General features: G+C 37.2%; 2 protein-coding genes across 2 annotated transcripts; one reads left to right on the plus strand and one right to left on the minus strand.

The window, feature by feature from the left end:
* The first annotated feature begins 540 nt into the window (after positions 1-540).
* On the plus strand, positions 541-5,703 carry ESC (extra sex combs). The gene is made up of 7 exons (NM_001201437.1): positions 541-564; positions 761-900; positions 1,619-1,790; positions 2,484-3,023; positions 3,538-3,690; positions 4,740-4,856; positions 5,614-5,703. The coding sequence occupies exons 1-7, from the start codon at positions 541-543 to the stop codon at positions 5,701-5,703; spliced, it is 1,236 nt and encodes a 411-aa protein (NP_001188366.1).
* A 597-nt stretch (positions 5,704-6,300) lies between these two features.
* LOC101746697 (solute carrier family 35 member F3) lies at positions 6,301-23,412 on the minus strand. Its single transcript, XM_021346198.3, has 9 exons — positions 22,694-23,412; positions 22,438-22,611; positions 21,839-22,004; positions 20,955-21,133; positions 19,571-19,699; positions 16,063-16,252; positions 15,122-15,211; positions 13,800-13,929; positions 6,301-12,939 (listed from the first exon to the last, which is right to left on the minus strand). The coding sequence occupies exons 1-9, from the start codon at positions 23,015-23,017 to the stop codon at positions 12,822-12,824; spliced, it is 1,500 nt and encodes a 499-aa protein (XP_021201873.2). The 5' UTR covers positions 23,018-23,412; the 3' UTR covers positions 6,301-12,821.
* Between the last annotated feature and the right edge of the window lie 1,190 nt (positions 23,413-24,602).

A 24,602-nucleotide genomic window follows, 5' to 3' on the forward strand; every position in this document is an offset into this window, starting at 1 on the left:
ACATAAAAAAATCATTAATTTAACCACTAATACCAATATTATAATTTCTTTCTGTGTACATCATGAACATGTTTTCTCACCATAGATAATTCCATTCCATGTCATTTGTTCCATTTCACTTTCACTTTTCATAAAACAAATGTTAGTTTTTACTAGAAAGGATTTGGTTGTCTGGGTTATGCTCCCTGTGTCTATCTAATGAAAAATTAAACAAAAAAGATTTTACCGCCAAAATTTGACACCTTGTCACAGGCAACTTGGGCCTACTTTGCTTTGACTTTGACATCTCTGCTTTACCAAGTTTTATTTCGGTTGTTTCATATTTTTAAATTTTTAAAATACTTTCATACTTCTTTAATATTTTATTCAACAATTGATTGATTGATTTTTTAGTTTTTCCCTAAAATTGACGCGTGTCGTTTTCTCTAAATGTTTACCTATCAATTGTATTTATGGACATTGTCTCTTGAATGAAACATTCAGTGAAATAAACAAGTTGTATCGCCAGTTATTGCACTACTGTTTACACCAAAAATAAACATGAATTTTTCTGAAAATGAAGCTGTAAGTTATTTTATTAGCGGTATTATAGAAATATATATTTTCTAATTACATTCCTCATGAGTACCTTACTACATTGTAAAGGTAAACCTTCGGTGCTCATGAGGTCTAAAAATTAATAGCTGCCAATACCAATAGTTATATTATACCCGAACAACACATCAATCAGAAATCACAATATTTGATTTTTATTATTCAGGATGACACTTCAAGTGTTGATAGTACTTCAAACACAGACAATACGTCCCGTAGTGAGACTCCTACCAACTCAAGAGTGAAAAAACGTCGTCGCGGCAAAAAGAAAACCACTAAGCCAGTTAAACCTCCATACAAGTTCAAGTAAATAAATAGTGTTTTGTATTTTTTCTAGCAGATGATGAAACATTGGCAAGATGGGAGTCTTTCATTATCAAATTCTGATTTTTTTTGGGGAGAACATGTTATAGGAATAAAATGTTGTAAATTTAAATAAATTTTATAACTAGGTTTGATCTTTTTTTAATGACAATATATTATCAGACTCTTGTCTCAGTTAAATAGTGTCCTGGCTAGTAGAGCATAAAGTGACTATGCTATCAACTTTAAGGCAAGATTGCAGTTTAACATTGAATTTTGTTGTTTAGAATGATTCATCAGAATCAAGGTAGGTGTGCAGCTATGGATGTTAGTATAAGACAGCCAGGTTCACTGATCATAGGATGTGTAAGCATATAGGTACCACTGTGCTTGTTTTAGCTCCAATGCAATTATGGATTCCTGGTTGAAGGTCATGACAGTCATTGTACTATCCAAGACTTCAACTTCATGTATCAAGATGCAAGATAGCATTTACATTGTTGTGTTCAAACTCCAGATCCAGGCAGAATATAGACTACAGTGAAAATTTAAAACCAACTGGGAAGTGAGCTTGTGCATCTACCCAGCCATAGACTAGCTTCCATATATCGTGATGAATTATAATAAAATGCAAGCGCAATTAAACCAGTCTTCATTGGGTAGAAGCTGAACCACCCTCGATTAATAAAGTGTTTAAGTTTGTGTATATTTTTTCCTAAAGTTGCAGTGCTAAAGAAGATCATGGTCAACCACTATTTGGATGCCAGTTCAATCATCATCTCGGTGAAGGAGAACCATCAGTATTTGCAGTAGTCGGTAGTAACAGAGTCTCAATATATGAGTGCCCTGAATCTGGAGGCTTCAAATTCTTGCAGTGCTATGCTGATCCTGATGTGAGTACAAAAATCAGGAACTTGTATTTTCAATGTCTAGTAATATTTTTCAGGTCTCTTTTAACTTTCACATTTGGCTACTTACAACTTGTCAGTCTGACATTCACTCAGTTTTCTGTATTTCAGAGATGGAGAAAATGGAAATATTATGGTTATATTGATTGATTGATTATATTTATCCACTATCTTTAAAACATGTAAATAATAACATTGGTATTAGCTTTTAAAGTACTTTAATTTAATTCTCAAGTGGAATTTCTTATAATTCCTGATGTACCTGCAAGCAATTTGTGTCAACTAGTATCTGTCGGATTTGTGTGGTCCACAAAGTGATTTTGACATGGTAACGTCTTATAAATGGATGTTCACCAGCTGCGCGCACGAAAAAGTTTCACGTTCCGTCTGAGCCTGATCGTGCTAGCAAGAGCGCGGAACAAGCGATAGAAAGGCACGATCGGAAGTTTTGGCTTGTGACACATTTATCTCTCTTCTCATGTGTCGTCAGAGCTAGCAGTTCGAGTAGTTCTGCTAGTGACTTTATCACACAAAACTATCATCCGTAAACCGATTTTACAGGACAACTAATTTGTTTTTCTTCAATTACTGTTTGCTGTTTTCAGTAACTGACTGTTGACTGTTGTTCTCAAAAGGAAATCTCTTTTAATAGTGACAAAAATAATCCATTTTAAACAGGTTGATGAAACATTTTACACATGCGCTTGGTCTTACGAAGAAGACACGATGCTTCCGCTCCTAGCCGTCGCCGGGTCACGCGGTATCATCCGTATCTTCCACCCCGCCACGCAGACGTGCATCAAACACTACGTGGGGCACGGACACGCCATCAACGAGGTTAAGTTCCATCCTCGAGACCCGAATCTACTTCTGTCGGCCAGCAAGGACCACGCTCTGCGGCTTTGGAACATTATGACTGACGTTTGCATAGCCATCTTCGGCGGGGTCGAGGGCCACAGAGACGAAGTGCTCAGCGCTGACTTCGATCTAAAAGGAGAAAGGATAATGTCCTGCGGGATGGACCACTCCCTGAAACTGTGGAGGTTGGACAAGCCCTCGATGAATGAGGCCATCAAACAGAGCTATAATTTCAATCCGCACAGAGCGCTACGTCCCTTCAATTCCTTGAAGGAACATTTTCCTGATTTTTCAACTAGAGATATACATAGGAATTACGTTGACTGCGTCAGGTGGATGGGAGATCTAATTCTTTCTAAAGTAAGTAAAATTTTTAATCAAAAATTCTGCTAAAATATAAAATTTATAGGTATAAAATTTATGGTGTAGCATTTTAATCACTTCATTATGGAAAGTAGATTCATTCACGTGGACTTCAATGATGATCGGAAATGCACATTATATCTAACTTTAACATAATTATAACAACTTTAGGGCGATCCAGAATATTATTATCATCATATTCATCATAAATATTATCATCACATCATGCTTAAAATGTCCTTATTATTATTATTTTTTTGAAATATTACCCTTGTAGTAGTAGGCAAACGAATATAATGAAAATATCCTGATGTATTTTACATGAAGGCGACTTACTTGGCTTGTCATTTAACTTTTGATAACCGAAATGACTAAAATAAATAAATAAATATCGAAATTCATTCCATAGTTACTGAGTGAGGTACACCACAGACCTACGAAAAGAAAAATGTATGTTACTTATTTTGAAAATATTCACCATAGCAGGAAATTAATCTAAGCGTTTCTCCAGTCGTGTGAAAACGCTATAATCTGCTGGAAGCCGGGCCGACTTGAGGACACGGAGCTGCGGCCCGGGGACAACTCCGTCACCATGGTGCATCGCTTCGACTACAAAGAGTGTGAAATATGGTTTATACGATTCGCTGTTGACTATAGTCAAAGGGTAAGCACATTCTCTAGTAGATTGCGTTTGGATATTTTAGAAAATAATATTTTTCTCTTTCTCTGTTATTTTATGGAGTTGAATCTTACAATTGAATAAATTCATTGCCCCAATTAATACTTTAAACCTAAATATAACAATGTAATCACCATACTCGTCGAACTCGACAAAGAGTTCGCCGTGCAACCTAACCCATGAATCAGCTCGCTGAGTTGCTCGCCGGATCTTCTCAGCGGGTCGCGATTCCGATCCGGTAGTAGATTCACGATTCGCGAAGCAGCTACTCTTGAGCTGTTAGGTCTCCTTCGGAGGCGCTCGGGTAGCTGTTAGCAAATCCCACCCCTCCTGGCTGAGCCTTTGCTCGCCCACCTGTCCTGGTGAAACTGGAAAGACCTCCGGGCCACCAGTAATCCTTCAATCATAAAAAAAAAAAACAATGTAATAAATAAAACGCCTTGAACATGACATGTCATTTCAACTTCGTAGCCAGTCACCGTCAACGTCTTAGACAAGTCCTTACGGATCCATCAGATCCATTAAACTCAGTACTACACGCCTTCAGCTCTAACACTAGCAGCAGGCTTAGCGATCTGGGGGTAGATTCTGTGAAGCACTACACTTGCTAGGGTTAATTGTTAGCATATTCTCTCAGGAAGTCGTCGTCAGGTTTGAAGTTGTGGCCTAAAGGATAAGACGTCCGGTGCATTCGTATCTTGGAATGCAACAATGTTCGAACGCTTTCTACCGTGAAGCAGTAATGCGTCCCGATTTGAAGGGTGGGGCAGCCATTGTAACTATACTGAGACCTTAGAACCCAGGCGCATTTACGTTGTAGATGTCTATAGGCTCCAGTAACTACTTAACACCAGGTGGGCTGTGAGCTCGTCCACCCAGCTAAGCAATAAAATGAAAAAGGCAAAGCCCAAGAGCTCATCTACCAGTCCGAGCATAGTTAGAATAGCCCCTTCGGCTATCAGCAAATAGGTAGGAGAGAAAAGGCAATTTTTTACGAACATTAATAATGAAATCATCAATGTATTTGATTACAGGTGATAGCTCTAGGTAATCAGTGCGGTAAGACCATGGTGTGGGAACTGGGGAACGTGGCTGGAGGCTCCCGAGTCTCGCAGCTCGTGCATCCGAGATGCGTTGCTGCGGTCAGACAGGTGAGGGGCACGCTGTTTTACTTTGTGAGTCGTCGTGGCCTAAAGGATAAGACGTCCGCTGCGTTCGTATCTAGCGATGTAACTGTGTTTGAATCCCGCAGGCAAGTACCAATTTTTCTAATGAAATACGTAGGTACTTAACAAATGTTCACAATTGACTTCCACGATGAAGGAATAACATCGTGTAATAAAAATCCAACCCCCTAAATTTTTTATTTGCGTAATTACTGGTGGTAGGACCTCTAGTGAGTCCGCGCGGGTGAGTACCACCACTCTATTTCTACCGTGAAGCAGTAATGCGTTTCGGTTTGACGAGTGGGGCAGCCATTGTAACTATACTGAGACCTTAGAGCTTATATCTCAAGGTCGGTCGCAGCATTTACGTTGTAGGTTTCTATGACCTCCGGTAACCACCTAACACCAGGTGGGCCATGAACTCGTCCACCCATCTAAACCATAAAAAAAATTAGTTATGACGTTTAAATATGTATATAGTTAAATACATAATCAACACCCAGACAAATCAGTAATTACGCAAATTATAATTATGCGGGTCTGATTTTTACTACACGATGTTATTCCTTCACCGTGGAAGTCAATCGTAAACTTTTTTCAAGTACATACATTTCTTTAGAAAAATTGGTACCAGCCTGTTTATCAATCTCTGGTAATCTCATAACACAGGAAATCCTAAATTGGTGTCCGATGACTGCCTAAATTTGTTCCCAGTTATTTATTTATTATTTTCCATTTCCAGGTAACTCTCTCACGCAACGGCAAGATCCTACTGACGTGTTGCGACGACGGCACCATCTGGCGGTGGGACCGGGTCTCCGCCAGCAACTGACGATAACTCCCAGTACATCTGTGCAGATGTACTAAGTTAAATTTTAAAAATAAATCACTTCTATGTTACTTGTTCTGTTAATTCTCCAAATTACCTGATAACATTATACAATGTGTCCGTGCACCAGTTTCGGAGGCTTAAGGGGGTAAATTATGGGGATTTTTATCGACAAATCACTATCCCAATTTTCCCTTGGCCCCTCCATACTAGAATGGCAGCCATTTTGTTTTTTTTTCTACTTTGCAGCTCAGGCGCCTGCACTGATTTAATCATTGCTATCGATGTAGACGTCTTAGGAAGACGAATGAGGTGTCATTTGTAAAGCTAACAATGTAGACAATCATTTTATTCAATATCTTTTTCATAAAATACCAAAAAAAGTATTAATAAAATGAAAATTATATTTTGTTATTGCATTTTTTTTCTTTTCTCATAATTCAGGATATTTTCATTAAAATAATCTTTACATCAAAGTCCTTCATGATAATTTTTATTAATATATACTTAATGCCGAAAGTATCTGCATTAATATTTATTTTAATAAATAAAAAAACCACACTTTTCAAACTTTTAGAACTTTAAAAAATAAAACGCAAATTTATTTCAAATATTTAATACAATGACCAACAATTAAATCTACGTAATTAACAAAACGAATCACAGGGGTTCAAGGTGTCATTTGTGTTCGCTACACTCGATTAATATAAATTAGGTACACGTAATCACATACACTCGAATTCTAGATTACTTCTAAACGTACCCGTGAACTAATCGCTAGACGTTGAGTGAAACTAGGGCTGAACGACAGCCTGTGCGGAACGGAATACTAAATATATGCGATGCTTTCATCTTATTGGTAGTAGGACCTCTTGTGAGTCCGCGCGGGTAGGCACCACCACCCTGCATATTTCTGCCGTGAAGCAGTAATGCGTTAACTGCGTTGACACTTAACAGCCCACCTGGTGTTAAGTGGTTACCGGAGCCCATAGACATCTACAACGTAAATGCCATCACCCACCTTGAGATAATATGAGTACTAAGTTCTCAGTATAGTACAACGGCTGCTCCACCCTTCAAACCGAAAGTCAATACTGTTTCACGGCAGAAATAGGCGAGACGATGATACCTACCCGTGCGGTCTCCAAAGGCACTCTACCACCAATAAGCAATGATTTACAAATTCGAACAAATTAAACCACAATCTGCAATCACGAACGCAGTTATTCAAAAATTTGTGTATTTCAAAACGAAAGAAATCAACGCCGGTAGAATTCTTCAAATACTATATGTAGGGTCATACACACATCCTTAATAACGTACGTGGCGTGTTACCTGGCTACGTAATGCAAGGTGTCATCTTCACCATTCCACGCATTGTTGACGACAGTCCAGGCGAACACAGTTCCACTTAGATAGCTATAATAAAACTGTATGTACCTACTGTATATTCTGTAAATATACAAGTGCGTGAGTTAATAACGACTTTCATTTACAACAACTGGGCTAACCCTAAACTATAAATAAGACTCATGATAAACCAATGGAAAATGGAATTACTATCCATCGCTCTCTAACCGTTCCGAACAGGTGACGTCAGCGCTAACCTGCTACACAAATCTATAAATCACAACTAACCACTATCAATGACTGTAATTGAATATTTACTCAACACTTTCATTTAATTCAGTCTTTAAAAACGTTACAATTAAACGAACAATAAATGTTTAGTAACAAAAAAAAATACACGATTTTTTTTTATCCTTTCTAAATTACATTTGTCATACATTTATTGTTTTTTATTTAATAAAAATATTGAGATTACAAAGTGACTAGACGATAAATTAATATTTAGTGACAAAACATCTATCACTAAAATGACATTGAGTCCGTTATAGTATCATTTTGATTCCGCTTTGGGTTATGTACACTTCGTTCTAAATTATGAATGTTTATACTGGATTCCATTTGACTTCATTATTTAACTTGTATGAGTTGTTTGGGTTCGATTACTGTGAAAAAAATATAATTGATTGTATTTTATTATATTTCATAATAAATGGATGTAAAATTCGCATCTCTATTAAATGTGGCCAGCACCAAATATTTCCTGAAAAGCTGTGCAATCTCTATTTTCGTTACTTGCTCGTGTAGAAAATGTTATATGATAGGTATTTATGATTATTATATGTTTTACATTTTTTTTAATCATACGCACAGTATGCGCTTGCCGAAATAATAATTTAACCGAAATCTAATTTATATTTGTTTATGTCTCTTTTTGATTGAGCGCCATTTTGAATTCGGTCTAATCTGTACCGACTGCACAGACTATATGATTACTATCTTTATAAATTTTATTGCCTTGCGATATGTTTCACATTGCATAGCAAATTCCCTTTTTTTGGGAGCAGGAGGCTAACCTCCTACGCCTCCTACGGTCGTCGTGGCCACGTGGCACTTGACGATGGAACAAACTGCTGCTTTGTATCAGATTAAACCAGCCAATTAATTTATTACCTACTGTACTGTTTTCATAATCCTTGAGAACGTCAAATTAAAACGAAGTGTACATTTCCCAGCCGAAATTGAGTAGAAAAAACTTAGTCCAACACACGTTTCAGAACTATCAACGAATAACAATAAATTACCGAACAACGTCTAATACATTAACATTGTAAAGGCACGTAACTACAAACAAACCATTGGAATGGTTAACGTCTTCGTTTATATATTGAGAGGTGAAAGACTATTAGGTTTAAGCGACATTTTTGCAACTTTACATGAGAACTATTTAGAGTTTAATCCTCATATCACACGAGTTTAACTCGACTCGACTCAACCTCCAACGCGCGTTTTGGTATGCTTGATCGAAAAAATAACCTCCACCCAAACGCCCCTTGATTTCAATTTTCCTCACCGGAGTGGAGTAAATGAACTGTCAAGTCAAGGTAATGTGTGATTTATGAAGCGTAGTTTTTTTTAAATTATGATCGTTACAAACGATGCACATATATCACAGAGCACGAATTTTAATAATAAATTTCAACAATTTCCAATCGTTGCTCGTTTGTTAGTCTTTCCATAATGAAATGGCAGAGTATAGTGACTGAAATTTTTTCACTTTGACAGATGACGTTTGGGCGCCATTAACCAGTGCTGCCAACCTGAAAAACGTAACTCTTAAAAAATCACCCTGTATATCGCGACGTACCTTGCAACGTTCCTCAAAACCTCGAATGGCTCATCACAGATTAGAAGCTCATAACAAAAAAACTTCTTCAACTGTTCAATGGAGTAAACTTAATTGAAGTTCAATTAAAAACATAGAACTGTTGATGTTAATAACAAAATAAACGCACCTTTAATTACAAAGGTAAATATCGCTTAAAACCAAATAATCTTTCACACCTCAAGATATATATTATATTATAAGAGAATGTAAGATTCTTCGTTCACGTATTACGTCTTAGAAAGTTTAGAAAATCGTGCATGATTTTTATCTATTGATTTTATTTCTAATAAAATGTTTGGTGCCGCCTTTCCTTTAATATTATTGCCAAAGACTATTACAGAATAATAATCTTAGTTAGATTCATTGAAACATTACAAACACCTGTAACTCGAGAATGATTTCATAAACTTCCAAATTATTAACACAGCAATGATTGAAAATCAAGGCCACAGTTTAAAAAACTTTCAGTATGATAACTTTCAATATGAAACTTTAATTACGTTAACAGAAAGTATAATCGAAAACATTGAAGTGAGCTTGTTGATAGAATTTATCAAAAAAACAACAATAAAACGTGAACGAATAATATAAATAACACATTCAACAAATTACATGATTTAAATAAAGCATCCGAATACGGATCTGCCATGACAATTGTCTAAACAACTACACTACGTTGGGTTCGCTTATATCTATCTGACAATAGGTATCAAGAAAGTGCTACACTATTTAAAGAAAAAACTTAATCAATACATTGGGGCGGTCTTAATACTTACGTAAAAATTAGCGATCAAACCCCACTCTTAGTCTTGTCGTTTTTTTATAACTGGCAACATTTTTTTTTTTGCTGATTGGCACAGGCTGTCTATCTGACCGTCTATAGCCATGGACAACTTATGTAATAACTTCAACAATCATACGTTATCGTAAAATTAATTTCTAAAACATACGACACATTACAATCGTTTTAATCAACTATTTGTGAATTTATAATTACCCACGGCATTCCAATGGATTATTAAATATTATATATGGGGTTTGATCTGTAATAATTGATATTAGTCAAAACTGAGCAAGATTATAGTCTAGAAAGCTTGCTAAATAGTAGAGAGTAGAAAACGAACTAGAGATGTTCGCTAGAGAAACATATCGATTATCGAATCGATTAATGACGTCATAATTGAGATGTTAATGTTACTTACCCTGACTAAGATTCGACTAGATCGTTTAACAAAACATGACCCTTTTTTATATTGTAAAAGTTTGAAATGTATGAGCTTTCATATTAATATCTAACAATGAAACATCATACATTTGAATAAGTACCAAATACTTCAGCCGCAGTAGTCGGTCTGTAGATGAATTTCATACCTTTATTAATATATTGAGGTCACTGGTATGGTATTACGACATGAAATCAAACAAGTATTGCCATTTTAATCGATTATACATCAATTAGTAGTACTAATAAATATGATTTAAAATAATATCAATTCACTATCAGCTGTTAATTTAATGTAATCGTCGTTTAGTAAGTAATATTAATTCACAAAATATATAAAGCCGTTGGGTTGATGTCATTGATTCTCAAGACTGACATTTTATTCAAACAACCGATATAACATGTTTAAACATTCAACATATGTTCAAAAATTTAATACATAATCTCGAAAAAAAACGGCAATACTTAAACTTCAGTCCGTTTTAACTTCCTAACTTACACTAATATTATTAATACTTATTAGTGAAAAATCACATTATCTATACAGGAGAAATCGTATTAATGAATATAGCGTGAGATAGATTTATTAAGAAGAATAAAGGTGAAATAGAAGAAGTATCATTATGAATTACTTATGAAACATGAAATTTTCAAGAAGAAATAGACAGGGGAACCTCGCTGTCATGACTTATACATTTTCAAGTCTAAGTACACAATACGGAAAAATATTTTTTAATTTTAAATATTTTTATTGTTATTCCGCTCCACAACTTCCTGTTCGCTATTATTACATACGGTCAGCTACAGAATTGCATTGATACCTTAATTTTTATTTTAAGATAATTCCACACCTCATTTCAATAAAAATAAACTAGATGGCGTTGGTGTTTTAATTCCTACACGCGTAGTAGACAACGACCCGGTATTAATTGTAATTGTTTTTATTAAGCTTAATAACAGTTTTTTTATTAAACAGTCATATTTTATAATTAACCCTACAAAATATAATTTTCGTCTAAATGATATTATTATAACATTTAATTATTTTTTATATTTACTCTGTACTGCAATCATTGTGGAAAAATAATGACATTAAAGTAATGTTATATTTCGACGATTGAACAATACGATCATAGACAAGCAAATGAGACACATGTTTTTTAAGTCGTGACTTAAACAGTTATGTTCGAACACTCTGACATACAATTATGTATTATTATTTTTATAGAAAATTTCTAGTTGATGTTAAAAAAAATACCAATTGTGTAAATTAATCAACAATACGATTTTTGTTGATATTGTAAAATATTACAACGCCATCTAGTAGATTAAGAATGTAGGTACAATGTAGCTATCAGAGTCGATAGATGGCGTTACTTATAGGTTCATACGATTTTCTTAACTCTGATATCCATGCACTTCTGCAGCTCACTCTACACCACCGACGGCGATTTTCACTACGAATGCTATTCTAAATGTTACATCGACGTTTAACTTTATGCTATTATTGTGCCTTTTCTTTCCACCATCCACTTTTCTACATGAGATCAAAGCCTCAATTAATTCTACCCTACAAACCAGCGTAATTACTTCGGTAGATAGAAGAGAAACGCTGGTTGCTAAAGATTAACGGTTTATCGCGTTTTATTAACCATTCTTTCTAATAACTGATCGACAAGATATTATGAGTGAACTTAAAAGATGTGACAATGATTATAAACAGTTTTATGTCTGCCGCAGAGTTTGCATAAGGCTTCTCCCGTACCCGGTACACGTTCGGAGTAAACATAAGTGAGGTTATTATCGACTTACGCATTACGAAAATATCACTGGTAGTTTTTAAATTTCAAACACTGCTTTTTGAAGTGAAACTTCTAATGCGACTTCCAACAAGGTTGCGTTAAACGTTTAACGCTCCTGGGGAGGGGGAATAGAAAGAGACAGAGCGAGAGGGAATGCGTGGCACTCGAACGCACGCGCGTAGTATACCTGCTACAGCGCGAGCGTTAGCAACGAGTAGCGTCCAATATTTTAATGAAGTATTTAAAATATTATCATTTATTTTTCTATCTATAATTTAAAATATATATAATACTCGTATAAATGTCGCATCTCTTATACACAACATTCCCTATTACAAGGGCAATTTGATTTAAGGATGAAAAATGAAGAAAACCACAATCACACTACACATCAAAAAAGAAGTTTCACTTCATTAACGTGCACCAAGTCTAAACTTCAATTCTTGCGGTTAAAAACATTAAAGTAGCCGAAGCTCCGGTTGTTGTGTACGGGAGAAGTATATATCGACGCTCGAAAGGCAAACGTGACTAAGCGACAACGCGTTAACTTTACAGTAGACTAATTTAAAGTTGAAATACCTGAAAAAAATAATATTTTAACGAATCTAGCTGTAGGATTGAAATGGTTTTAATAGATCTGGAAATGTATTTTTTTGCGCATAGAATATAGTTATTGCCTATTATGTGCAAAACAGTTATTGTCGATTAGTCACGTTTGCCTTTCAAGCGTCGATTATAATAAACATATTAAAAAGATCATACGCCCCGAGTTGAACTATCTTGGTTAGCGACTACTACCTTCTAAGCGCACGTCTGTCGTGGACGGTAGGTGCGGGGGCGGGGGCGGGGGGCGGCAGGGCGGTCACCGCACGCGGCCGGACGGCGAGCGCAGGTGCGAGCGGATGTACCCGGTGCGGTAGTCGGTGGCGTCGCGCCCGCGGGACGAGCCGCCTCCTCCGCGCTGGCGCCGCCGGGACCATCTGTATCACATCAAATTATTCGTTACATTTTTTTTTCCTACCTAAGCTGATAGCCTTGAGAGGCTATTTTAGCTTCGCCCTAACGTGTGTAGGTGAGATCAGGGGGCTCAAACTGGAGTGTTGCAACACTGACCCTAGCAATAGCCGTGCTTCGCAGAATCTACCACCGGATCGGAAACGCGACCCACTGAGAAGATCCGGCGAGAAACTCAGTGCGCTGTGTCTAAGGGTTAATTCGCTCGTCGAGCCCTTCGTTGCAAGCGACGGGTTCAATGGGTACGGTGACCGGTGCTTGTGGTGCTTAAAAGCACCGTTAATGGATCGGGGAGATCCGAAATGACGTGCTTTGGTCGACGTCGACTGTTTACCATTCGGCCTACAGGATCGGGTATGCGATTTCAAGGATATGACAGCCAGTGAAGTCCATAGACATCTACATTATCTGCTCTGCGAGAGCCCAAGCGTTGGACTTCTTCGGATATCAATGAGCGACACTTCACAACTAAACTGTTCTTTTTTTAACTGCAACATTTAAAAAGCATACAGCCGCACGTTCAATACGACCACGCGCTGTTCATCACCAAAAAAGTCAAGTACAATGGTTTTTTTTTTCATACATGTGTGGACGAGCTCACAGCCCACCTGGTGTTAAGTGGTTACTGGAACCCATAGACAGCTACAACGTAAATGCGCCACCCACCATGAGATATAAGTTCTAAGGTCTCAATATAGTAACAACGGCTGCCCCACCCTTCAAACCGAAACGCATTACTGCTTCACGGCAGAAATAGGCAGGGTGGTGGTACCTACCCGCGCGGACTCACAAGAGGTCCTACCACCAGTACAATGTCGCGTAATACCTCAAGAGCCTCATGATGTAATCGGGCCAGTTGTCCGGGAGCATGACGAGGAAGAAGCCCACAACGATGAGCACGATCCCGGCCAGCTTCATACCTTCGAACTCGACCCCGTACAGCACCACGTCGAGCGCTGGAAAGTAACAACGTGAACGTCGCACCCGGTGAGGTTCGAACGAGACAACGCCGTGGCTGGTGCCCTTGTCAATGTCAGTGTTAAAAGACGGCATATGTTTTGCAAAATGCTCCTTCGACTTTCTTGTTAATGAAAATAAAAATAAACGTATTACAAAAATGGAATAGAACACGGAACTGAGTGTACCAGTGACTGGTATACTTGTTAATAGCGCCGTCGCTTGTGCCTTTGTCAATGTCAGTGTTAAGAGAAGGCACACGTTTTGCAAGGTGCTCCTTTAATTCTCGTGTTAATAAAAATCGAAATAAACGTATTACAAAAATGGAACAGATCGATGTGTCGCCGTCTGACACGGAACTAAGTGTACCAGAGAGTACCAGAAGTAAGAGTGTTGTCTTCTTCTCCGACGTCTCAGTTTTCTGTATAAAATTAATAAGCAAATTGCTTCCTCCACGTCCATTCTCAATCAATGTTGATGCCAGACTCTCGCGCGTACATTCTGTCATGTGAACGTTACCACCGCGCAATGACGCGCGGTACCGCGCGATCATATGAACTTAGCCCAAGTGTACCGGAGACTGATATACTTGTTAATAATGTTACGCCGGTAAGAGTAACGCCATCTATCGCAAAATAGCCGAAACGAATATCAAAGGATCTAGTAGTACCTAGAACGCTCGAGAGGCACAACGCCATCTATTGTCAGATAGCGGAAACACACATCGAAAATACTCGACTTGTGAGGAATGTTCTGGATAATTCTAGGGATGTCGTAGCGAGTATAAAAGCGTTGCAGACATGGCACGTAGACAGTAATTGGAACTACTTGAAGCGAAACAGCTCGGCTCTCCTGAAGGGAAGCGGAAGAAGCGAATTAAGAATTTTAAAGTGTTCTGTGAGTGTTCTAAGTGATAAATACAGTTTTAAGTTGTACTTTGGTGGAACATTTATTTATCCCGAACACCAACGCGTAACAATAATACACGTTTACATGTATATACCTACCATAGACATTAAGCAGACCAGAAAAAAACAGACCCAAAGTAATCAGACACCTGTTCGTTGCAAAAACGTTTGGCTCCAAGTGGGAATCGAACCCAGAAGCCTCGGCTCAACAGTCAAAGTTCCGAACCACTGCATCACCGAGTCAGTCAATGTAATTTAATAACCTACAATATATTAGACTTACCCGCCGAGACAGGTACCGCTGTGATGAGTGCGAGCGAAACGAATATATTGTAAGTTATTATGTTTCCGAACTGGAATACCAAATGGAAAACTGAAAAAATATAAAATTAATATTTAATATCCTCAAAAACCATATAAATTTTCCATCACCTTTTAATATATTTCCGTGTATATACATAAATACCTAAATATATCTACAATAATTATAAAAATAACTATTTGCCCTTTCACGGAGAAAATATTTTTTTACAAATAAATAAATAAATTATAAAAGACGTAGAGGATGAGAAAATGACAATTGCACACCCCCTTCCCCGCCAGTGTTGTCGGAGAGTTATTTAAATGCGACATAAATAAATAGATCGGCACATCGGACCTAATACATCAATCCTGGAGGAATTAAGCATCTCCACAAGACTCTCCACCGCCTTTCTACGTAGGACTTTCGAATTTTTCGGTCAAGTTACGGGAAAAAGTTTGACAATCTCAAAATCCATCACCGACAAAGTGGAAGCAAATAGGGGTCAAGTGAGGGTAGTGCGCTGGTCCGATCAAATTAAGGCGACATAAGATTCCAGCATTAATATCGCTATCCACTAAACCAGCCTTTCCCAAAGTGGGCGAAAACGCTCTCTTGTGGGCGCTGCAGGCCTAAAGGGGGGCGGTAAGAGACCCAGAAAAAAACAGGGGCGTTGTGTAGAGGCTTGAGAGGCGACTTGTAATTTAATCTAAGAGGACTCTTAGACACCGACTAAGCTCTCGCTATAGTGGTTTTTAAGTATTATTTATTCTCAAAGTGGGTAGTACACAAAATTATTTTGGGAACCCCTGCACTGGTCAGGAAAGAATGGAAGAGCATAGTCCGAACAAAAGTGCTTCGTAAAGGTCACGAAACTCGGCACTACGGAACGCAATGCAAGGAGGAATGCGACATAAACTTACCGAGTAAAGCGAAGCTCGCAACCAGCAGGTATATCCACGGCATCCGATGCGAGGGTAAGGTCTCCGTACCGGTGAGGTAGAGGGCTAAGCACACGGGCCACAGCAACGAGGCGTTCACTATGCCCAGAATCGAGAAGAACAACGCACGTTGACCATTGTTCACTTCGCCCATTACCTTCCTGAACAGCACCTACGCGGGAAACGTTTTTTTTTATTGCTTAGATTGGTGGACGAGCTCACAGCCCACCTGGTGTTAAGTGGTTACTGGAGCCCATAGACATCTACAACGTAAATGCGCCACCCACCTTGAGATATAAATTCTAAGATCTTAGTATAGTTACAACGGCTGCCCCACCCTTCAAACCGAAACGCATTACTGCTTCACGGCAGAAATAGGCAGGGTGGTGGTACCTACCCGCGCGAACTCACAAAAGTTCCTACCACCAGTAATTACGTTTAATGTGACGACGGCGTGTCGAAGGATATGAACCGGAAATGCTTTTAAATGAGATTTAAAACTACTTAACGTCGCTGTCAAACCAAAATCTGCTATGTGCAAAAACTCTATTTTGAATTTACAAGTAAAAACACTTTCGTATAAAATTTTATATAAAGGTGAATTTTTAAGAACTATATGAAATGAAAGCTATAGATAAATATTAAAGCTATAGACACATAACAGTTTTTTTTATACGGTATGGTAGATAGGGCTGTGAACTATACGAAAAAGTCAAAAAGTGCACATAGCAGATTTTTTTTTTGACAACAACGATATAGTTTTGGTCGATGCACCGACATCGACGACGTAGGTAGTAGGACCTCTTGTGAGGTCGCACGGGTAAGTACCACCACCCTGCCTATTTCTGCCGTGGAGCAGTAATGCGTTTCGGTTTGAAGAGTGGGACAGCCGCTGTAACTATACTGAGACCTTAGAACTCAAATCTCAAGGTGGGTGGCGGCATTTGCGTTTTAGGTGTCTATGGACTCCAGTAAACATTTACCATTAGGTGGGACGTGAGCTCGTCCAACCTGTACAATAAAAAAAAGGAGCGGCACAGGGCCCGTGGTGAGGACAGGGTCGCGGGGGCGCGGTTCTACGCCATACGCTTTTTCACTTCGCAGAGAAACGCCACCCGCGACACTTGTTTAAAAAAAATTAATAAATATTAAACCTATCGTGTTACACTTATCACCAGTCGATCTGTCCCAAATTAGTCCGAAGCAGTTTAACCTCGCGTTTTTAAAAAAAATTGTATTTGTATTGTTTTCGTCGTTTCGAATAATTTCATATTTTAACATAATGTCGGAACCGTTATTAATGATGTAAAGACAATAAAAAAGGCGAGATTATACCCGTAAAAGTTGTTTTAGTAATGTATAGAGATATATAATACATATATAAAACATAAAATATATAAAAAATATATATAAAAGAATATAAAAAAACAGATCGCTATGAGACATTAAAAAAAAAGAGAAAAAAAAGAAGTAATGTATACTACCCGTGAAAACAGAAGAAAATACTATTATTATTTTTTTCTTTATGGCAATAGTTTAAATTTTATGCCAGTTTCCCAGTTTTATTATTCCCAACGAGGATAGTTGCCCGGGACCGGACCCGTAATTTCTAGTAGGACAGACAGTCACGTGAGATCTACTAGCTTAAGCCTGTCGTATGTAATATGTTGTATTTGATCAGATCGCATTTCAGCAAAAATATAAACATAAATATTGTATTCATGTCTTAATGTAATTAAATCTATGATACTATAAACAAGTTTTTCAAACGCCAATAGCGTAACACGCACATTGGTTTATCACGCACGCAAACATTTTTAAGAAATGAAATGAGAATTAAAAAAATCTATCGACCGACACAAAATAATGCGTACAGGTAGACACGGGTCAATTTATGCAAAAACCTATATGAAACCTTAGACTGGGCTACAGTTAAATGTTTTGGATTCGGAATAGACATAATGGTACCAGAAAAGTTAAACTTTTATCATCATTCTCCTGCCCTTCTCCCAGTCTCTACCATAAACCATTTCTTCGCTCACTCCCCTCTTACACATATCGTCTTTCACGCAATCCATACATTTCTTCTTAGGTCTACCTCTTCCTCTAATAAGAATTGTTAAACTGTATATTATTAAAAACCTGGTTACCTTTCTCCCTGCCTAATCGTTGGTATCTTAAGACCAGCCCTAAGAAAAGCAGTGCTTCGCAGAAACTCAGAGTCTGTGGGCTAGATTGCACGTCGGAATCTTGACTGTTGCATTAAGAACCTAAAACAACCTAGGATGCATCCGGGGGGATCCGATGACGTGCTCAGGGCGAGTTTGTATTGTCCCGGCGCCTGAGTCAGATATGTAGTCAAAAGCGGTTACGTTCAGAGGGTTATCGTAATGCGCCGCTTTGTCGAAGAATCCGGTTACTGGTTGTAATTGTTATAAAGAATTCACATCACCCCACGCTTTGGGGTCGTGTCAGAGTTGAACCCATTAAGCAGCTCCTCTATTTTTAACACGCCTTTATTAGCTTCAGACTTATGTATGTATGTAACGGAATCTTTGAACATGATTTTGACCGCCTTCAAAACGTCGGATTAAATCGACATTTGCGATACTTATTAAGGACCGATGACAATCCAATATTTAATAAAAAAAATGAAAAAAATAATTTGAAAAATTGAAATTCAACTAAAAAATGAAAAATAAATAATAGTTTAAAACAAATAACAAAATAGCTTCTATAGAAAATCCAACTAAAAAATAGAAAATAAATTTTAATAAATTGAATTAAAAAGTGTAAGAAAAAATGATTTTATTGTAAAAATAAGGGCGGGGTGCATGGCATCAGTAGTTATAAATATTTTATGAACAGATATGAGTAGAAGGGTTATTTTGATAATATTCTGAAAAGGAACCCAGGCTTTTTTTATTTTCTAAATTTTGCAAATTTTATTTTCAATTTTTTAGTTGGATTTTCTATATAAAAGGGTATTTTGTTAGTTTTTTTGGAGTTTACTCCTTTAGAATCGATTTACATATATAGGCCCGGGGTATGAAAATTATGGGGACCAAAATCGTACTAGCATGTCACACGAAATGCGTTATGCGCCTGATTGCGCATGTCACACGAAATGCGTTATCGCAGGTGACGCCGGGCTGCTGCGCCGGCAGTCCGCCACAAAGCCTCGTACTGATCGCGCGTTTCTCTCATTATTGTATTTTCATATATTTGTTAGTCGTTTGTTTTGTGTCTCGTTAATTTGTTAATAATCTGTAGTGTATCGTGTTGTCGTAATATAGAACTATTTCTCGTATTGTTTCGTTTAATTTTTTATATCCAGTAAACTCCAGTCGTGCGTCGGAGCGGACACACACACTTTTTATTTAAACTATTATTTATTTTAACCAAACATCCAGACCGCGTTGAGACAGAACTCGAAAAGACATCAGTCCTATCGACCGGCTTGTCCGGAGCGTGCTAGCTCAATACGAACCTTGAAGATGGCGAATCCTGCAGCAGCACACGCGGCGAGCACGACCCCGCCGAGGGTGGAGCTCCCGGTGATGCCGTCCATGTACGCCAGTAGAGCGATACCGGTGTCACACAGTATCGCGGCTACAATCTGTGTTCAATAATTACTGGTGGTAATTACTGGTTAATTTACTGGTGGTAGGATCTTTTGTGAGTCCGCGCGGGTAGGTACCACAGCCCTGCCTATTTCTGCCGTGAAGCAGTAATGCGTTTCGGTTTAAAGGGTGAGGCAGCCGTCGTAACTATACTTGAGACCTTAGAACTTATATCTCAAGGTGGGTGGCGCATTTACGTCGTAGATGTCTATGGGCTCCAGTAACCACTTGACACCAGGTGGGCTGTGAGCTCGTCCACTCATCTGAGCAATAAAAAAAAAACATCATTCTATGTGTGGCAATTACTTAATTCGTATTCACGTTTTGATTTGAGCTGCCGGTTCTCTCGCACTAAACATACAGCATGTGTCATTATGTGTATCAATGTATACTAGTGGTCCCGCAGTAGTCGAAATTCGACTATAATTAATTTAAATTTTATTTATAAACATTATTATGGTTCTATTGTCAAACACTATTATACTTCTATAATATAATCATAGATTTCCACAAAACTACACTATAGATAAATAATATTAAAGACAAACATTATTAATTTATTTTCAATTAATTTAAATTTTATTTATAAACATTATTATGGTTCTATTGTCAAACACTATTATACTTCTATAATATAATCATAGATTTCCACAAAACTACACTATAGATAAATAATATTAAAGACAAACATTATTAATTTATTTTCAATTTAACCACAGATTTTAAACAATAACAAAAGTTTGACAATAAATATAGAGTATATATATTTTGTGTGTGTGCGTTCGTTCGTTCGTATTAGCTTCGACAAGACTTCGAAGACTTAAGTGGTCACCGGGGCCCATAGACACGTCAACAATGTAAATTCGGGTACCTATCTTGAGATGTGAGTTCTAAATCTCAATTCTAAAGTATGGTTCAAACTCAAACGCATTATAGTTTCGTCACAGAAATAAGCAGGGTGCTTGTACCTACTACCTACCTACCCATAAGGGTTCACAAGACGCCTTATCACTATTAAACTTTCTCTCCTCTCAAATCTCATTTGAAGACGGTAAAGCAAAAGAAAGAAAAGTTACCAAATGAAAAATTAAGGTTTTCACATTTCAGCTCAACTATCAGTCTTTTAATATGTGTACCAGCAACTACATATAATTCTAAAAAGATATAATAACAACATAGTGAAACCTAAAGCCATAATATACACTAGTGGATCTAAAGAACAAAAGTAATAAAATGAAATAATAAACTTACCCTGACACCGACAAACTGCTCATGCAATATCACCCAGGACAGCAGATAGATGCAAGACACATTGGTAGCAAACAGTGCAACTACATCAGTGGACAACAGGATCTTCAGGGAGTATGTATACATGTAGATGGTGACCACCCACAACAGACAGAAGAGTCCGCAGCGGCTAATAAATCTTGCTATGATTATGAAAAAAAAAACCTTTGAAGATTATTTAGTTTCACAATTCTTAATGTTTACATTAATTTTGTTAGTGACTAAAAAATACTTGTTAATAATTTTTGCCAGTGATTTACTTTAAATCTTTTTCTACTTTATTGCATGAATAGATAAACGGGCTCACAGTTCAACTGGGATATTGGTGCCTGGAGCTAAAGACATCATAATGAGAATTCTGCCACCATTTTGGGACATGAAGTTTCAAGTCTCACTATGATAGGACTATGGATGCTGTACATATGACTGGATCACAGAAGAAATAAGTGGAATCATGGTATCCACAAATGGCCTGCGATTTTGATATCATTCCTTATATTTTTATTTCAGTTTTGTCTCACTCCACTCCACAGAAGTTAGTATTAAAGCTTGAAGCCTAACTTTTGCGGTAATAAAATAATGGCTAGTTTCATTGTTTATAATTAATTCCAATCACTTTATAAATTTGTAGGTTTATATTCTACTTGCAACTTTCTATTGTTTCAACTATGGCCATATGATCATCCCTAACACTCCTATGGAATTCCATACACAAATATTGAATAAAAACAATTCATGAATGACTTTTTTCTAGCTTTGATTTCATAAAATTTTCATTCAAATCACCAATCACTTTAATATTAAAATAAACTGTTATTACTACCATAATAATAAATAACATAGATTACCAAAAGTGAATCCTTTCTCCTTGAAATCGCTGAATGCATCAAACACAACATCATTTGCAGATTTACATTTATTATGTATGAGCATCACAATGATGTACAGAGGATAGAAAAATATCAACCAGTTTGTGCAAAACCAGGCTGTGAAGAATGGTGCTTTATAAAGGTTCTGTTGAAGAAATGCAATCAATGAATCTGACTTGTTACAGTAAACTGACATGCAAAATCTTAAGCATATCTATTCTGAAACCCACTTGTATTCCAGTTTGTAGGGAAGGGCCCACCATTATAAATGAACATCCATTTATACTTCACCTGCAGGTGGAAATATTTCAGAGCTCTTGGAACAACTTAACACCAGGAAGACAAATAAGCTCATCTGCCTGTCTGCCTTTATAAATTCAATGCTATTAATTCAAGATATTCCAAATCTTGTACAATTTTAATACTATACTCATATCAATTTACTTAATTATTTTAATCTGTATAATGAAGACAGGCATCTGCCTCACCTAATAGGTGTAATTCTGTATCATGCTATTAGTAAAAAAAAATATATATATTATTTTTTATTAAAAAGTTCTTATTTACTTAAAACTTACATTATGTAATTTATCTGTGCTATTGTTATGGAGTACGATTGTGGCTGCTTCGGTAGTATAAGTAGAAAAATAGCCACTATAAGGATATTCCTCTAGGTACAAATGTTTGATACAATGTGTTGTTGTCACCCATGATGTAGTTAGCGTCAGCATCACACATATGCCATAGTAGATCTTTAAAATGAAAGCTAAGTTAAACAGCACTGTCATAGGCATGGGTAAGCATTACAGATCATTTAAAGCTGAATAAACATACTTTTTTAGCAAACTTGGAGCAACACGAACGTGGGCACTTTTTATCACGAAGCTGGCGCTCTTCGTCTTGACTACTAGTAGCTGACTCGCTGTAAGCTTGTTGTAGTGAAGGTTGAGTTGTTAGCGGAGGCGCCGAACAAACGGAGGCCTGTGGCGTCAATGGAACACGAGGGCTGAGCGGCGTCGGCGGTCCGTTTGGCCTTTCTCTATCTCCATCAACGCAATTTCTTTCGCTTTCTACCACTTCTTCACTGGTTATTATCACCGAAGGCGCACGTACGCGTTTTGGATTAAAAATCGTGGGAACATCACCGTCCCTTGCCATGTTTACGTAAAAATCACTTTGGAAAATGAAAACATAATTTTCGATCCTCTTTATTTTTTAATAACATTATTATTCTAATATTATTACATACTCATTTAAGGATACAATTAAATCTCTTTTGTAAACATTGGCCCTATTTTACGAGGCGCGATATTTTTTATTTATTTAATACACAAAAATTAAAGATATTATTTAAAATTAAACAACTATTGTCTGTAATTGAATTTTAGCTTCTCGAAGCCATTTCCGTATTTATTGGATTTGTGCATGTCCCCATTTTGGCAAAAAAAGAAAAAAAATCAAGGTCTTTTATAACGGTCAAAGGATTCTCCATAGATTAAACACTTAATTTATTTGAGAGGATTCTCGTTGATTAACCGACTTAACTATTTACATTTGACATTAACAGATAACAGTGCAATTGACAATTGACAGTAGTACTAGTTCTATTTTTCCAACTGGAAAGGCAAAGATATCATACCATAATGCTTAATCTTTATATTTTTTTAGGAAAAATGATAATATGAAGTAAAATGAAACGAAGTTAATTAATTTGAAACATTAATCAATTGGCATGAAATTATGCCAATCATATGCAAAATAAAAATATTATATGTAATATAATTATTATATTATTTGTGTTGTTCCTGTTTGTCCGATGTTAGGGCATCCATTATTAGGATGAACAGTAAGAGCTTAAAGCTGATCCCTGGTGTAAGCCTATCGCGTCAGTATCGTCAGCTGCGAAGCCTACGTATGAACGGGTTACCGTAAATAGTTCGAACAAGCCGCTGGTATTTCCCTGGCAGTCCTTTCACTTTCATGCTCCAGCACAGAGCTTCACAGGGAGCCCCATCATACGCTTTTCCCAAATCAACAAATACCATGTGCACATTTTTACTTGCACGGCGGTATTTTTCGCTCAATTAGCGAAGGGAAAAAATGGTGTCCGTTGTACTGCGTCCCGGCATGAACTCGAACTGGTTCTATGATACCTCACTCTTCTCTCTCATTCTTCTCGTTATCACTTTGTCCCAAGCTTTCATACTATTTGACATGAGCGTTATTCCCCTATAATTGTTGCATACCTGTACGTCACCTTTGTTCTTAAATATAGGTACGGGTGAGCCACCACTCATCAGGCATGGTCTCTTCTTGGAGCAGTTTATTGAAGAATAATATCAGCCACGTTCATCCACTCGCTTTCAGAAACTTCCCCACTTCTATTGAGATACCATTTGGTCCAGTAGATTTTCCATTTATCATATCTTGTACAGCCTTTTGTACTTCTTGCATACTTATTTCCCTTACTACACTAGCATTTATTGGAACATCGTGCAATAGAAAACAAAACCACAAAAATCTATATTTTTTGTTAATTACAAGTTAAGGAGAATTGGAAGTTCGCACGAGTAAGTATCGACCTACTGCCTATTTCTTGCGTGAATTAGTGATACGTTTTAGTTTATAGGGACAGACAGCCGTATTACAATAAAATTGTTAACAGTATTAGGACTATGGGCCCTGATAATATTAATAAAATATCATTCAAGGTGGGTGGCGCATTTACGTTGTAGATGTCTAT

This window comes from Bombyx mori, chromosome 6 (assembly GCF_030269925.1).
Source record: "Bombyx mori chromosome 6, ASM3026992v2".
NCBI classification, from domain to species: Eukaryota; Metazoa; Arthropoda; class Insecta; order Lepidoptera; family Bombycidae; genus Bombyx; species Bombyx mori.